The 16,939-nt window shown below is 55.1% G+C and overlaps 1 protein-coding gene across 2 annotated transcripts in view; it reads right to left on the bottom strand.

Moving 5' to 3' along the window:
- Positions 1–16,939, bottom strand: part of SUSD4 (sushi domain containing 4) — a 76,620-nt gene that overhangs the window by 20,722 nt on the left and 38,959 nt on the right. The window contains exons 2-5 of one of the 2 annotated variants that reach the window (XM_028111442.2): positions 13,535–13,747; positions 8,311–8,484; positions 4,911–5,099; positions 312–317 (exon numbers count right to left, since the gene is read on the bottom strand). In XM_028111442.2, the coding sequence (XP_027967243.1) occupies positions 312–317; positions 4,911–5,099; positions 8,311–8,484; positions 13,535–13,747 (582 nt within the window). The remainder of the gene's footprint in view (positions 1–311; positions 318–4,910; positions 5,100–8,310; positions 8,485–13,534; positions 13,748–16,939) is intronic. The other variant, XM_028111443.2, reaches the window with a different exon arrangement.

Genomic DNA, 16,939 nt, shown 5'->3' with positions numbered 1-16,939 from the left:
GGAGATGTAGGGGTGTCCCCTGGATGACACAGCAAAACTTGGTCCTTTCCAGATTTGATTCCATCTTTTTCCATAGATATCTACTGAAAGAAGGACTTCTGCTTAAAGGGCCTAGCCTTCTAACTTAACAGTGGGCAAACCAAAGACTCTTTATGTGGCAAGGGGGCGGGGTCACAATCAAGATTCCAAGTTCCAAGTTTGAGCTTCAACCATCTGTCTTCCCAGTGCTAGCTACCTGCCTGAAAGATGTAGTCATGTGACCTCTCCTGTTAACCTGCTCCCAGGAATGCCTGTCAGCAGATCCCCACCACCCTGAGCTACTTCTAGGCCATTCAAAAACCTGAATGTGAGAAGAATATTCTGGATACTTAAGGCGTTTGGATGGTTTTCCCTATGTAGAGAAAGAGCCTTTTCTGTAGGCACTATATGCAGCATCCCTTATAGCCCCAAAACATGGTACCTAGGGGATTCTGGGCAGTTAGCACCTCCTCCTAGACAGCCCCAGGGTGCATGCAGTCTCCCCTGTAAGTACTGTTGCACAGGTGGTTCACTGACTTCTTTGCCCCCTCGACATGCTTCCACGTTCCTACCCTTCAAACCACTGGGATGGCACCCTCACACACACTGAGGCACACCACCTGAGCTGATGAGCCCTACAGAGCTTCAAAATGCACAGCCCCCGATGTGAGTGAGATACTCAGGCTCCTCTTCTCCCAAAGCTCAAGTGGAGACAGAAAACTTGTTTCTGTTTGGTCTCTGGGAGAAGGAAAAAAACCCCTGCAAATCCCTGGGTAGAAATTTTCATTTTACAATTGTAATATCACCTATGGGAACTGTCCTTCCAGCCTCCCAAATGCATAAACACTTATGTACCCTTGGTAAAGGTAGCTGTATATGCCACCGCAGGTGCTGTCTGTCATGATGCTGGGCTCTGGATAATGGGACTTGTCGTCTGGTTCCTCCCATTAGAGTATAAACTCTTCGGAGTAACAAATTACTTCTGGTACTTTCTTTGTCATTCCCCAGTGCCTAATCTGGTGCTGCTCTGTGCATAGCAGGTGTTCAATAAATACCACCGACAGCTGAGTCCTAGCACTTGTAAATAAGAAAATGCCACATTCACTGTTAAAGGTCTGGTGTTTATTTGTTTTTCTAAAAATGTCTTGGATTCTTTGTGTGTGTGTGTGTGTGTGTGTGTGTGTGTGTGTGTGTGTGTGTGTAGCAGACAGGGATGAATGCCTTGGGATGAAGGCAGAACGGACAATGCGCGGGGATGAAAATCACAGAGGCCCACTGGCACACGGGGGCCTGTGGCGCCCCTTCTAGGTGTATTTATATGCACCCATCTATTTTTAAAGGATGGAGCAACATTCTGATGCAAGATTTGGTGATTTCTGGCGCTTTATCCCCTCCCCCAGCTCAGCTGCAGGGATCACAGGCTCCCGGAGCCTCCGCTCTCAGAAGGGTACAGACGTCGGAACACACAACCTGGACCTCTGGGGAAGCTGACAGAGCTTTACCTTCCAAAGTATGAACTCCTTCATGAAGCGAGGCGTCCACTCTGGGCTTGCTGACCCGTGAGGGGGGCAGCTGCCACCCGACGCTGGTGCCAGAGAAGCCTAACCTCAGAAGACGCCCCACGGCCCACTGAGGACAGGAGGCACCACGTGGCAGAAAGAGCCGCAATGGCCCCAGAGGTGGAGGGTCTGGACACGTCGGGTCACCCTCGAGGTGTCCGTCCTGGCCTGAGAGGAGACACAACCCGGGCCAGGCTCTGCACTGTAATGGGGAGACGGGGTGCCAGGGGGCAGCAGTGAGTGGCCTCCGTCTGCCACACGTCTCCTGCAGCTGGGAGCTCTAGAGTGACAACAACCACTCTAGAAAGATGAACCCCTTCCTACGGTTAATTCTTCCAAAACTGTTTGACTCTCTAAGAAATGGCTATAAAAACATCACGTTGCTTCCCTGCTGGACTGCAAAGCGATCAGAACAAGGTAGTTAGGTGACGTACCTTGATGATTAAGCACACGAGCTCTGACGGGACAAAGACCCGCCTCTGAGTCCCCGCACCCACGCTCTGGCTGTGGGAATTGCTCAGTTTCTGGAACTTTACAAGCCTCAGTTTGCCCATCCGTGAAGTGGGTCAAAAACAGCACCTGCCTCACAAGGCACTAAGCGACTTACCTCATCAAACATTTGGACACACAGTAAGCTCTCAGAATTAACGGCAATTACTAGTGTTGTTCAGTGCTCCCTCCCGTTATGTGGGATTCATCTTCCACACAAACACTAGAACTCGCAGGACAGTCATGAGTGTGCACAGAAGTGTGGGTACTGGGTTCACACGGCCATGCCCAGATTCTCACTCACTTACTTAATGTGACTCTGCAGAATTCTGGGAGCAATATTAATGGTGGCCCTTGATGGACCGACCACCCAGCATGTACCACGCGCTTCACTAAACGTGTTACATTTGTTGTCACGCTGGATCCTCACGGTGTCAGGAGGCATGGATAACCATCTGCCCCATTCGACAGGCGAGGGAATGGGGCTGACAGAAGCTAAGTGACACACCCCACGGCAAAGCTGTCACGTGGGGACCCACATTGTGACCCCGGCCAGTCTGACATCGGTCCACACTCTTGCTCAACGTGGCACACTGCCTCCTGAGCCTCTTGGTGATCCCATCTCCTGGCTGTTGGCGGGTGTGGAGAAGGCTGGTGCCGATGCACTGGTGGGTCCCAGTGAGCCCAGGAGGGAATGCATGAAGCGCTTCCACAGCACAGCTGACCAGACCCGGGTGCTCGGGTGTCAGATCACCCCCACATTTAAAAGCCCCTGAGAGCATCATGCTTTCCAGCACCATGCAATGATTTTCACTGGGACATCAAGAAAAACCAGATTGTGTGCTAAGACGGGAAACTGAGGGGGGAAACGGGTGACAGATGCAAGGGGCAGAGTCCCCAGTGACGGATCACCAGTGGACACCCCGTGACAGCATTTCACAGATATGACCCCGCTTTTCAAAGACGGTATACGATTCAAGTCAGGCTGAAGAAACATCAACTCCCGGCACCTCTGGATAGCCTTCCGTGAACCCTCACCTGTTACTCTGACCCATCGTTCAACGTAGCCCAGTTTCTATCAGGTATTGAGACGAAAAACATCCCTCAGTCCACGCTGTGCCTCTCAGGTCAGAATCCTGGCTTTGGCGTCTTTAGCCAGGTAGCAGTTCAAGGTCCCACGAGTGACCCCATCACATACTTGACAGGGAGAATGGCGATGTGAAGATTATTCAAACACATGCGCACACACAGACAGGCGTGCACGCACACCAAAACCTGAGGGAAAAGGCCGTTGTGGCCTTCGTGGCAGCGGTCACCCTCGGCTACGGCCCTCGCTGGTGGAGGACGGGGCCACATCACAGCTCCCCCGTTCCAACCTCAGCTTGCTGCCCCTGACGCTCGGGCCTGTTTTATTTTGCTCACATCGTATTCTCCAGGCTCCACAAAAACAGCTCTCAAAGTTTCAAAATGAAGCTTCTCTGAGGGTGACTGCTTGAAAAACATTTAAACCAAACTTGACAAGATCTTAAAACAGGCATTTCAGACCGATAGAATAGTAACCATGACACCTTCCACCCAATCTAGCTCTGGCTTTCTGAGCAGGCAGACACCCCCCTTTCCTCACGGCCCAGGCTCACCTCCGCCTGCCTGCACATCCGGACACAGGGGATGCCCATCCCTGCGGGTGAGGGTCCCCAGACTTAACGGGTGAAAGTATTGGACGCTCAGTTACGTTTGAATCACAGATTTACCATGAATTAAGTGCCATGCAATATTTAGAGCACGTTCATATTAAGAAATTATTTGTTGTTTATCTGAAATTCGGCTTTCACGGGGCATCCCGTGTCTTACTTGCCACGTGCACTGGAGGCTCGGCCCCGGGGACCTGGGACGGGGCGGGGGGGGGGGGGCTGGGCTCACTAGGGCACTCTTGTCCTGGCCCAGGGCCCCCCGCCCACTCTCCCTCCAGCGCTGCTCTAGGAGGCTCCCCGGCCCCCTCTGGCTGTCAGCACCCCACACACCCCGCGGTCTGGCGTCTTCCCTGCGGCACGCGCACCCTTGAAAGAACGCCATGCGATCGTGTCTTATTTCCGGGAAAGGCTGCTCACAGGCTCTGGGGGGCTCCTGACTGGAGCCTGCTTTCATTTTCCTCTTCACCCTCACAGACCCCTCCTGCCCACCGTGCTCAGAGGCCAACACACACATCGGTGTGTGTTCTTCAGTCATAATTTCAAGACCTGCATGAAAGCGAGGGCTGAACCAGCATGCCCACCTTGGCAGCGGGAGACCCCCCAGTCCTGGGCCTGCTCCTGTCCCTGGATGCCCTGTCCCCTCACTACTGTGAGCCGCTGCTCAGTGCAATGACACACATTCGAGGAGAACGGGGAAGAAGGAGCCCTTGGCTTCAGGCTTCCAGGTGTGCGCCGGCAGCCAAACGGCCACAGCCATAAAACGCACGGAACAGGGAGAAGTGTGGGCAGAACAATAAAGGGGGAGATGAATGACGCCATGATACAATCTGTTTTCATTTCGTGCGGAGAAAATTAATTTTTGAGGACATTTCACTTAACCTGGCAATATTTTGCAGTTTAACCTCGAATCCTTGAAGTTCCTCTCTCTTATCCCCTTTAAGTGTAGGCCGGGGGAATCCTGTTTTATGACTGGCTGTAAGTCCTGCCTCTCGGCAGATGACCAGCCTTCGGATGACCAGCCTTGCTGCCGCTATTCGGGGCCGCGTGCACTCAGGGAATGAGAGCTACGCGGACCATAACTCTCAGCTCGTCACCTCCCACTGAGACATCCGCTGTAACAGTTACTCAACCTCCCAGAGAGCAAATGCGTTACCTTCCAGAGCAAGGCACCGGGGTGGGCTGGTCGACCAGATGAGGCTGTGTAAGCACTCAAGGTGCTCGGCCCCCTCCAGCTTGTATCCAGGGAAGCAGTGGTAGGAGATGACCGTCCCCACGGGGAAGGAGGTCTGCAACTCGGAGATGTTCGCATAGCCGTTGGAAGAGGTGAGAGGCCTCAGGCAGCCTGTGATGGGGGAAAGAGGAGAGATGGTCACACTCAGTCCCCACCGTGCACCGAGACCTGCGAATCCCTGGCCCCTGCGGTCCGCCCGCTGCAAACGTGACCCGGCCTCTGAGGGCTCGCACGTCGTCCAGACGCCTGCACCCGCTTTCCCGTTCTATTTGTGACACGGACATTTGGTGTCACACTTACAAACCACACGGAGAGGCCCGGGAGCAGGGAGGAAGTGAGGGAGGGCACAGCTGAAATCGGGGAGCCCCAAGTGCACCACAGAATCACCCAAGGAACTTTGAACCAAGGCCATCCCGGCTGCAAGCCCTGGGTCTGTGCATAGGCTGGGCACCCTGTCTTCATTAAAGATCCCAGGTGATCCTGACGTGCTGTTGGGGTGAAAACCACTGAGGTGCCATGCAGGAATCATATTCCCAACTGTTTCGATGGTGGGGAGCCTGGGGGGTTCTCGAGAAGGTGGTGGTGGAAACCCCCTTCCACTGCGTGGACTGTGGGGCAGGCACCTGCCGACCCCGTACGATTCCACATCAAGATCGATTTGTGTTTTATGTGCAGTTTATGTGGCTCTCAACCTTGAGGACGACCCAGGGAAAGGGCGTCTCAGAACACACCCCACTGGGCCCTCCCATGGGGCTCCCCGGCCAGGTCTGCACGGAGCCCGAGGACGCCCACGGCAGGCGTGGGACCAGGCGCCAAGAGCCCTCACAGCACACCCAGAATTCTCCATGCCGTCTGCATCCCCACACTCCTGCTTCCGCAAAACAGAAGAAGCTGCCTCTCCGTCTCAAAGCCCGTGCAGCCCATGGAACATCCCCGGCGGCGCAGAATCCCGTTTTGTGAGGCCCCCACGGCAATCCTGGGATTTCCTATCGGCTTCATCAGTCTCACTGGATGGAATAATGACCCTGCAGAGCTGGGTCTCTGCCCAGGGAGAACTAATTGTGTGTGAAGTAAATAGTGTATAATGGAAATCCCGACTTTCTCTTCCAGTCGCCAAGTACGAATCACATCACGCCCACGACAACAGATGCCTGAGCTCTGCTCCCGAGCTGACTTACTTCAACGTTAGAAGCACTGAAGGGCTTCGCGCTCCATGGACTGCTCTGGTCAGCGACATGGTATGCAGTGTCTGAGTTTTGGGATGAGACCAGGGTGAGGCCAGGGAGGCCCTGGCATGCAGAATTTAGGGAGACGCTCCCTCTGGGGCTGACCATGTCCCGGTGCCACAGAGATCCTCAGACCCACCACCCACACCACATTGAGACACATGGCCACATCCTTTCTCCACGGCTTGAAAGGATTTTACGTCTGAGCTGAGCACGGGCAGTGTTTGCAGCAAAAGTGAAATGCTGGGGAGCAGGGGAGGGTGGGAATCAGGAATAAACAGAATCTAGGACTGAGAAAAACAAGACAAGCATATTAACACGAACAACTGAACGTATCAAGCCCCTCAGCGCCATTCAAATGAGTTGGCACAAGGGACGGTGCCTGTGCCTCCTCCCGGGAAGGAGTGTCGCTCCCGGCCGCCCACACGGACTAGCTGGTGTCCCCTAAATTAAAACAAATGGGCCCACAGTGAACAACAGGCATCCGGACCCTGCTTTCCAAAACACAAAGTTCCCACGGAAAATGTGGCCTAGGAACAGCACCCCGCCCGCTCGCCTGCCCCAAAAGGAGTCAGATGGGGTTATCACTCCAGTAGTACATCAGGGAAAGAAAAGACACGCTCCTCGGTTGGAGACCACCCGTCTTAAACACAGCAGCAGAAGTCGGGCTTTGACTGAATAGTTTGATGCAATTTCTATTTGCACTTCTAGGCAACAGTGAGCCGGCTCCTCAGGCTCTCACCCCTCCATCTGCAGGTGTGAATAAAAGCCACAGGACGAGACATCAGTCTGACGGCCAGTTATGTCCCCCCTGGGGCTCCAAGGTGTCTGGCCGTCTAAGGGCCACCAGATCCCTCAGGCCCCTGCTGTGCCAGGCGGGCGGGAGGCCTGATGAAGGGACACAGGGTCCCGAGGGGGCCCAAGGGGCCAGGTGAGTGAGGGGAAGGCCGCACCTGAGCCCCTGATGAGGACACGACCATCGGACATTTCTTAAGAAATAATTGGGACCAAAAGAGCTCGTAAAGAGGTGCACAGTATTTACGAGACCTACAAGGAAGGAACCTCTAGAAAGGGCGGGAGAACGGGGGTAAGCAGGAATCATGAAGGCAGAGGTGGCTGGTGTCAGAGGGAGTGTTCTTGGCCCCAGGACAGGAGCAGACCAGTGGTCCGTAAGGTTCGCTGAACATTCAGCCCGACCTCGGGTTGCGTAACGACTCTGCGGAGCATCCCTGGAAGTGCCCCTGAATCACATGTGTCCCTGGAAATGTCATGTGTGGCAGGCCACACGGCCCAGGGGTTTCTGCAGAGAAGTGCACTGGGGAGGGGGCGGTCTGGGCGCCCTCGGTCCTCCCGATCCCCGAGCCTTTGTTTTTGCAAGGGGCCATGACTCTTCAGCCCTCGCAGAAGGAAATCATTTATTTCCAACGATGGGGCACAAAGAGCAATATCAGAGCCCACTAGCCGTGACTTCAAGCCCAGTGTTAACATTGTCTTGATTGGAACATGCCTGTGCTCTGGTGCAAACAGCCCTCCCCTAAAGCATGAATTATGCATTGGCTTCTGAGTCACAGGTCAAAAAATAAAATCGGAATTAATGTGCACACTAGGACTAAATTTCACAAACAGGGCCCTCCACGTTGGCCCAGGCAAATCTTAAAAATGCAAAAGGATTAATATTTACTGTGTGGTTTGGATAAGATCTGAATTTGATTATTTTTCTGCTCCTTGTGCATTATAAAAAGGGATGACATTAAGAAAAAATAGCCTCTGTAAGATTAGCCTTAAATATATTCTCACTACCACTGAAATGAGCATAAATGCTCTGCTATTTTCATTAAATATACAATAGCTCATCATTGTGCCCATAGCCCAGTTACAAACGCCTATTTCTTAAACGACTTTTGGTTTCTCAGCGTGGAGGAGAATCCAGCATTGCTCAAGAATAAGGGATTCCGGTCTATGCTCTCACAGTGGGCGCATGGGGCTGGTGGGGACCGCAGGGAGGGTGTGGGGACTCCGAGACCAGAGCTGGCGGGCCCTGCTTCCCTCCACGTCCCGCTGGAGAGACACGCGCATGCTCACGGCCGCGCCCCCACCTTGACAGAGTGGCAGGTTATCCCACGTCCCGTCACCGCTGCACAGCGAAACCATGTTGTACAGGTCTGGGTAGCGGATCTTGAATCCTTTGTGACAGGTGACGATCAGCTTGTCCCCATGTCTGTACGTCTTGTTATGAATCTCAGCGTCGTCAATTTGAGGGATACGGCAATCTGCAATTGTGTAAAAAGGACATGTTATTTTTTTAATTTAAGCTGGTTGTGCTTCACAGCGTGGCAAGAAAGCTCTTATTTTCAGACCTGGCCTCAGGCTACCCTGTGATAAACGGTCCTCACTCACTGCTAGGCTCGGATCCCGAGGGCGAGCGGCAGAACCCGCTTCACCGGGACAGAGGAGGAGGTACCCGGATCCAGCCACGAAAGGAACTTTACCTCCTGCCTGCGACCCTTCACACCATGCTGTCGAGCCTCGGGTGATTTTGGAAATAAGTGAAGAAGGACAAGAGTTGGGGGCTCACGATGTCCCCACCCGCCCGGCCCACCGCGTCTGCCTTGGGGCATGAGATAGAAAGGCCTTGCAGAACAGAGCGGGCTGAGCTGGGGCCGCATCTGCTAGCACTTCCCTCCGACCTGATCCAGTCTGCACAGGTAATAACGCAGCAGCACGTGCGGCCGCCAACACCACACAGGCTCCCAGCGGGCAGCGTCGGGGCAGGATGCGGACTCGGAAGGGGAGGCGGCCGGCCGGGCGTTGGGGGCAGAGGAACAAGGAGTCCACACAGCAGACGATTAAAAGATAAAATCAAGTGGATAAATTATAGTCCTCCTCTAACACAGTCTCCTCCCAGTTTACCGAGCATCCCCCCACCCTGTGCCACCAGCCCGGGCCCTGCTCCCTCTGCCCACCTCTCACGGCACACCTCGGTCCCAAGTCTCTGACTTTATGTGGAAGCAGAAGCCACTTATTTCCACTGCTGGAGTCCGGTGGGCCCTGCCTTACAGATGGGTTGTGCTCCAAGCCTCTCAATTTTTAAAAATAAGGCGAGATCCAAGAACAGCATTTTGACAATCACAGAAACTTTCTCCAGAAATTTCTCAATGCTCTAAAAGACTGTGGGTTTCTCAGCCACCCCGAAAGCCTTCTGAATCCACCATATGGTTGAAATGGTGTCAATAGGAGCCTTGACCTTGGGGTTCCCCTAAGCTTGAACTGTCGGCTCTGAGGCCTGAGCCTGGGAGTCCTGAAGCCTCAGAGGGAAGACACAGGGCCAGCCCGTGGCCGGGAACACAGGCGGCTTTAAAAAAGCACGTCCCGGGGGCTTTGATATGGGGTTGGGGAATCTGACGACAGACTCTAGAAAACAGAATGTCAGCGATGGGGCAGCCCGGCGCCGAAAGGAGAGCACAGGGAGGCGGCCATCTACTGCCTCCCGGGGTCTTTCAAAGTCAAGTCTTGGGGGCAGTGTCTGCCTGCGTCTCCGTGTCAGCTCGAGAGGGATGGCGCTGCCCGCATTCTCCCACGTGCCCTCCGCACTCCCAGAACCCGCGCACAGCTGGCAAAGAGGAAATGCTGAGGAAGTGGGACCCCGGAGCCCCGGGACTCCCCCAGTCCATCCCTCTGCCTGTGGATTTCAGCAGGAAGCGACCTTGCTGGAAAACTCTTCTGGTTCTGGTTTGACGCTCGTTTTTGAGCTTCAGGCTATGGAAAGGGGTTTCCAACTGCTCACATTTAACCAATAATTTTTCTACCAGAATAGACAAATTCCCCCCAAATAGATGCCAGAATGATCCTGACCAGAGTCACGAGGTGAGCGACAACTCTGCACGGTATTGCTACCTTCTTAATGGGAAATGTGAATTACCTTTTTCGGTATTGCTACGCAAGAATTATTCGCAGCAAAGACTACATCACCGTTCCCTGACTGACTTCAGACTTGTCCAGGAACTGACCCAGGTCCTCAGGAGGCAGCCAGCCATCAGGGAGTAAAGTCAGTGGACAGAAGCGACGCCGGGGCCCGCGGGTTGTGGTCAGTCATGCGGAGCGCCCTGAACTCCTGACCAGACACCTGTGTCCACAGGCAGGAGCTGGTGGCCACCGCAGGGCACGTGGCACAAGGTCCCAGGGCACTACGGCCTCCCAAGCTCCGCTCACGGCAGAGTCACCACGGGAACCAGCCCCTGCAGGACAGAGACACACACTGAGCGGGGAGCGGGAGCCACCCCCCCAGAGCCGGGCTAAGATTCTACCCACAGCGTCTGGCACCTGACCCCCCACCGAAGGAGGGCGGATCGGAAGACAGCCTGGCCCAGCCAGCTGTCCGTAGCTGGACGTGACTACGCACCTCATTTCTATGGAGGCAGAGAAGCCAGGCTCTTTAGTGCCCGAAAACGAATACATAATCTTCATCAGGTGTGAGGTTTCAAACAGAAATAACACAAATTTTCTATAGCACAAGTGCATTCCATTGGCAGAAAGAATGTTTAAAAACCACTGCAAAAACACCGTTACCAAGGATGATGAGTGGGGCCAGCGATCAAACCCTACGTAGACGGGCGCAAATGGGCACTTTGGGGATGTAACTGAGGGATCGCAAAGCCTCCCCTTCTAGAAATCCTCTCCCCAGCCCACCCCATCGCTGCGTCCAACTCCTGCTTGTGTACCAGGGGATTTAATATAAATAAATGAAAGCGGGGATATTAAGGCAGTATTACACATTTATACCTAAGGACAAATTAATTGATCACATTAGTTAGCACAGAGCAGGATCCTAAGGAGCAGAAAAGGCAAAGTTTTAAGAATATAAACACACACGAGATTTACCGTCTTTTTAAATGTCGGTTATATGTGAACATGAATCTGATTCCTTCAAGTGCCAACTTCTGACACCCATTCTCCCTAAAAAGTGTTTCTGGGAACGTGCGTACACAGTACGCACTGGATACGCAGCATTCATGTCCATGTGGGAAAGGCACTGGAAGGCTGCCGGATTTTGGTTACACCAGCATTTATAACGCTCGGTATTCATTCATCCATCAGTTTCATTCATGCCTCCATCCGTCCGTCCGTCCGTCCACCCGTCCGCCTACCCGTCCATCATTGAATCCCCGAGCACCCACCCTACCTGCAACGCGTCCCAGGTGCTGGGCACAGAGTTAGGGATCATGCTCTTGCTGCACCCGCGTGGAGAAGGACCACGAACAAGTTAGCAGATGCGTAAGCTAGAGACTAACACGCCATGATCACCGCTCTGATGAACAGGTGCCAAGGTCACAGAGACCGACCAGGGGCCCCTGGAATTCAGGTGGACAGAACAGGCACCCTGAGGAGGTGACACTGATGAAGCGGAGCTGCAGAGCAAGGAGCCTCATCGTGCCGATCTGGGAGAAGGAGGCTTTGGGCAGAGGGACAGCAGGGGCAAAGGCTAGGAAAACGCGAGTGTCTGTAAAAACACGCAGGAGGCCCATGAGTCTGAGAACCAGTGAGCAAGGGCAGGCAAAGGCCTTAGAGACTGGGGCACAGCACATTACGTAGTTAGGGACAGGGCTGGAAAGAGGCTGTGCTTTCGAGAAGCCTTCTGGTTTCGGGGTGATAAAACAACAGAAGGCCTTCATCTCTGGGCAATATTCATGAAGCCTACTTGTTCTCTGTGTCCTGAGATGTTCCTGAGCTTGTCTGGGTTTTAAACATGGAGTGTCTTGGGCCAAAAGTCTTATCAGGGAAGTCGATCTCTGAAGCCAAATAAACTTTTAATTACTGAAACCTGATGGGAACAACAGCTTTTGCATGGGCTGCACGTGAGCAGAAAATATTCATTGACTTTCAAAAACCTTTTTAAAAATTTTTTGATTTTCAAGGGAAAGCTTGTTCAATGTAACCTGCCAGATTGCAAAGTTAAAGAGGAAAAACCACACATCTATCGCAGTAAATACAGAGAAGTGTTCCGTGTCATGCGACACAGACTCCCAACTAAAACACGGAGAAACCCCCTTCCCTAACACACAATGTCTACGCAAATCCTACAGAGTGCGTTCTTGTGAATCGTGACACTGACTGTTGTTAACTGAGGCATAACTGACAAACCACATCCTATTGCTGTCGGGTGTAACCACGGTGATTCCATATTTCAAACTTTTGGACATGGCCCCTGGGGAGTCCCCATCTGTCCCCTCCCACCGTGGTCACAGGACCACAGACAGTACTCCCCCCCGGCACGTTCCCTCCTGCGCCTCACCTCACAGTTGCAACCCTCTGGGCGCCCCGACCCGCCCCTCCCACAGTAGCGATCTCCACATTCACGGGTCTGTTTCTCTTTTGTTCGTTTCTTGTTGAGATTCCTCCTGTCACACGTAGTCGTCTTTCTTTGTCTTACTTCACCTTAATTCTTTGTACTAACTTTGACTCTTTAAAAAAAACACCTTGAAAATGAAGGCAGAGACAGGGCGTGCTCTCAGCCCGGGGCAGCGACCGCCGGCGCTCAGGGACTACCGAATTCAGTGCTTCGAGGACTTCCATAGAGAGGAGCTACGTGAAGTCCGAGAACAGTCACCCGTCAGGGTTAGAAGCTCTGTCCTCACCCTCAGGCAGGGGCGGTTTGCAGAGACTGAGCCGTTGCCGTGAAGGCCGCACCTCACCTGCATCAGCTCCGCGGCTGCAGAGACACTCGGCCACCTGCCACCACCCAGTTAACCTCCGAGCACCGTTCTCAACTCAAACGCACCCACGCAGTGTAACCACAAAGAGCAGACGCAGCTATGCTTGCCAGACGTAAGCGAAACCTCGCCGCGACGAGAAACCATGGCGTCACCGCGGCAAACACACATCCACCTGCCGACCTGTCACGGCCCTGCTCTGTCTCCCTAAACGGATCCCGCCTGAACAGACGCGACGGTAACTGAGCCGATCTTCTGAGCACCATGCGTCTCTGCATCAGCACGCGCAGTTTGGACCTTTACTGCGCTTTCTCAAGCGCCGAGGCAGTGAGTACACGGCTGGTGGGTGGCACGGCAGCGAGAAGCCTGCATGTGCCCCGAGCTGCTCTCCTGCCCTGACAGAAACGGGACGGCCTGGGTTGTAATCGCGGTAGAAGAGAGACACAGTGACTTGTGACGCCAAGCCGCCTTCGCCCACGGCCCCAGCCTCAGTGCTCTCCCACCAGCATGCAGCATTGCCCCAGACGGCGCGGCTGGCATCCCGGCCCCAGGCTCCTGCGGCTCGTCCCCGCGCCCCGCGAGCGGCTGCCACAGGCAGGGGCAGGCACTTTACCTTCTTGCGCACAGAAGGGCTTATCGCTGGGGATCCAGCCGAGGGTTCCATTAAGATGTCTCACACACAGTCTCTTTGTAGGGCCCTTGAGCGTGAACCCATCTTGGCAGTGAAACTGGGTGACAGAGCTTTCAAGGAAAACCCCTCCGCCGGGCGTCCTGAAGCCATCCTCGGGGACGCCTGGGTCAGTGCACACCTGAAGGTCATCCAACCCTACATTGACAGAGAGAAGAGAAGCTGCCTCTGAATAGGTCCTTCTGATGCCGGGGGCCTTCCTGCGTCGTGACAGACCCTGTCACACACCGTGAGCACCCAGCCACTCCAGCACGTACGCATTCTGGTGCACGCCATACCCAGCTTCTTGCTTGGAACAGCGCCCATTAGCGTCTCTGTCCAAAGGCCAAGTCAGCCTTTCACGGGGGCTCTGGGACAGGGAGGGGAGAAGGAAGCCACACAGGGAACCAAACAGGGTGAGATGCTGCGGGGGGTGAGGCGGGAGGGTCAGGGAGGAGGAGGCAGATTCTGAGCTGCCCTGCAGGACAGATGGACCACATTCCACGAACAGAACCGAGGCTGCAGGTGATGCAGGGCTGGCGTTCCACAGGACGGGCCTGAGCAGCGAACACCCTTCTCCTCTCTGCTCCTCACCCCTGCCCCACCTGCCAGGCCTCATCCAGGCTCCCTGACGGTCTGGGTATCTTCCAAACCCACCCAGCCACCCCCTCTGTGTCCCAACAAGAGCGTAGCCACCACCGGTGCTCAGCTGGGAGCCATCCAGGGAAAAATAACCTGCTCATCTCTGTGTCCCACAGAATCCCTCATCACCCTCCATTGCCCTCACACATGTGCGAGGAATGAACGGAGTCCCAAAGAACCCACCCTCGCCCTTCATTGCCCCCCCCACGTGCGGGGAACAAGCAGAGTCCCATGGAACCCTCCCTCGCCCCCACACACGTGCGAGGAATGAACGGAGTCCCATGGAACCCGCTGTCGCCCTGCATCACTCCACACACGTGCGAGGAATGAACGGAGTCCCAGGGAACCCGCCGTCGCCCTCCATCGCCCCCACACACATGTGAGGAATGAACGGAGTCCCACGGAACCCGCCGTCTGGAAGCCCCTCCGTGGGGCTGGTCAATGCCGGCCCTCAGTGTCTGGCAGCCTTGAGAAGCCCCAGAGGGCTGGGCTGCGTGCAGGTGGCAGGGGACGGCTGAGGCCCCCAGTGAGTGGACATCAGCCAGACAGAGGGAGGATGGGCCTGAGGGGACGGGTGGGGCACAGAGGGGGGACGCGGCGGAGCTCAATCCAGCAAAGGGGTGGCAGGAAGACTGCCGGAAATGCCTCCCAGGCACCAGCTGCACCAGGATCCGAAGGAAGGTTTGTGAAAGGCCGACCCACAGACCCAGGTGCTCTCTGGTGGGTGGGGAAGGGCTGTCCTCCTGAAAAGCTCTCCAAATGGCTCTGAGCAGCCAGTCCAGCTCCTGGGAGGGACAGCAGGTGAGGTCTGTGGATTCTTGAGGCTCCTGCCACAGTCCTGGAGGGAAATGATGGGCCAGACAAGGGGGGGAGCACTGGACCAGAGAGGTTGCAGGTCATACTAAGGACACAGAGGCTCGAATTCAGGGACTGTGGCCAGGGGGAGGGGAATGAGTTAAGAGAGGCGTCGAGGATGGCTGCCAGGGCTGGGCACCAGGCCTACATGCAGAGGGAGGGGACATGGTGAAGACCGGCCTGGGGACCCGTCCCGGTGCAGCGGCCGGGTGCGGTGAGTCTGAGTCCTCGGGACACCCAAACCGGGTGGGGACGACCAGCCAGAGAGCCAAGTCTGAAGCCGCGCTGTCCTGAGCCGCAGGTCTGCACACAGGCGGCAGCTGAAGGCACAGCTGGGCGGCCTCCTGGGAACACACACGGGGAGAGGACCACACATGGCTCAGACAGAGGCAGCCACGAAGGGCGTGAGAACACAGGATGGCCTGAGCAAGGCCGCAGAAGCAAGGGAAGGCGTCTCAGGGGTCAGGCAGGCCGCTGGCCGGAGAGGGAGTGGCCGGGGCGGCTTCGGGGCTGGACGGGCCTGTGGGGGAGCCTGCCCGCCCACGAGTGATGGGGAGGCCGCAGCAAGCATGCACTTCCCCTGCACGGTGCTTCGTGGGGACAGAGAATCACAGGGCACAAGCCATCCCTGCGTTAGGGTCAAGGGAGGGACTTTTCTGTTACCGTATTAAAATTTGAGGATGAAAGAGATCTGAACCTGTGTCCACAAAGCAGGGAGAAAGAAAGCCTGCAGATGAGGAGCAGATGGGGAAGCAGGTGTGTGGGTTTGCTCAGTCCTGTGTGAACAGGTACAGAGACCCCAAAACCATTGACAGATGTCCTTTCCCTCAAAGGGTTTGCAAAGTCGTGAAGATGTGAGCCCCACCCCCGCCACACGACAACGAAAGGGCTGCAGGGGCAGCAGGGTGAGTGCCGTGAGCCCCAGGCCAGGGCTCGGACCAGCCCTGTCAGTGTTCCCACACCCACATGTGGGGCGGACAGTGAGTGCTGGGGGGCAGGGGGCTCTGGATTCTGGCTCAGATGTGCAGACGTGTGTGTTTCAACCTTGGCAGGGATGCCCTCCCTTCACCCGCCCCAGGACCCTCTCCCTAAGTTAATGCATAAAAAATCAATTTTTGTGTCTCTATTCTGTTTCTTCCTCCAAAGACTCACCCAGCAGTTTACAGAGAAATGGAAACCAGCCTGAGTTCTAAATTGATTTGGCTACATTTGATACAGTCTTCCTTTCTCAAATATGACTTTCCAGTTATAATAAGCCAAAAGATTGCTTTTCACACTGCTTTCATTTTTATGATTCTTTGCAGAGACTTCTCGTGTTGCTCACAGAACGGTCTGGTGGGTTTCAACAGACTCTGAAGTCCCCAGACCAGAGGGGTCAAGCCCTCATAATAATGCCCTTCTCTGGGGGGTGAAGACCCTGCATTCCTGTCACCACCCCGGCTTTCATTTGGAAGGAAGGGGCAAGAGAACATGTTGCCTTCCGCCCAGAAGCCAAGTACAAATTACAGTCCTACCCCTGATCTCTCCTGGGGTCACAGATGCGGGAAGGACACTCAGTGCCAGGGGTAGAGATGCCAGGGCCGAGGAGAGCGTCACAGGCCGGTACTCTGGGCCAGGCTTGCAGATCCCAGGCCCCAGGTGCTGCCCCCACCCAGCAGGCTGCTTCCCTGGACTCGGGTCCAGAGAGAAATGGTGTCCCCTGGGGTGTGGGGATGGCTGGCTTTCATGTCTTCACATCTCTAAAGTGCCCGAATAGCTTTAGGAAGACTGCATGCGTCTGGGTTCTCCAGAGAACATGGCCAGGGGGAGAGCTCACTCTCTGTCTCTGTCTCACACACACGCACACACACCAAG

The sequence above is a fragment of the Eumetopias jubatus genome, unplaced genomic scaffold (genome assembly GCF_037043125.1).
Source record: "Eumetopias jubatus isolate StellerSeaLion01/CBP00866 unplaced genomic scaffold, mEumJub1_p1.0 scaffold_12, whole genome shotgun sequence".
Lineage (NCBI taxonomy): Eukaryota > Metazoa > Chordata > Mammalia > Carnivora > Otariidae > Eumetopias > Eumetopias jubatus.
The sequence above is the reverse complement of the archived record's forward strand: the minus strand, read 5'-3'. Positions and strand labels throughout refer to the sequence as shown.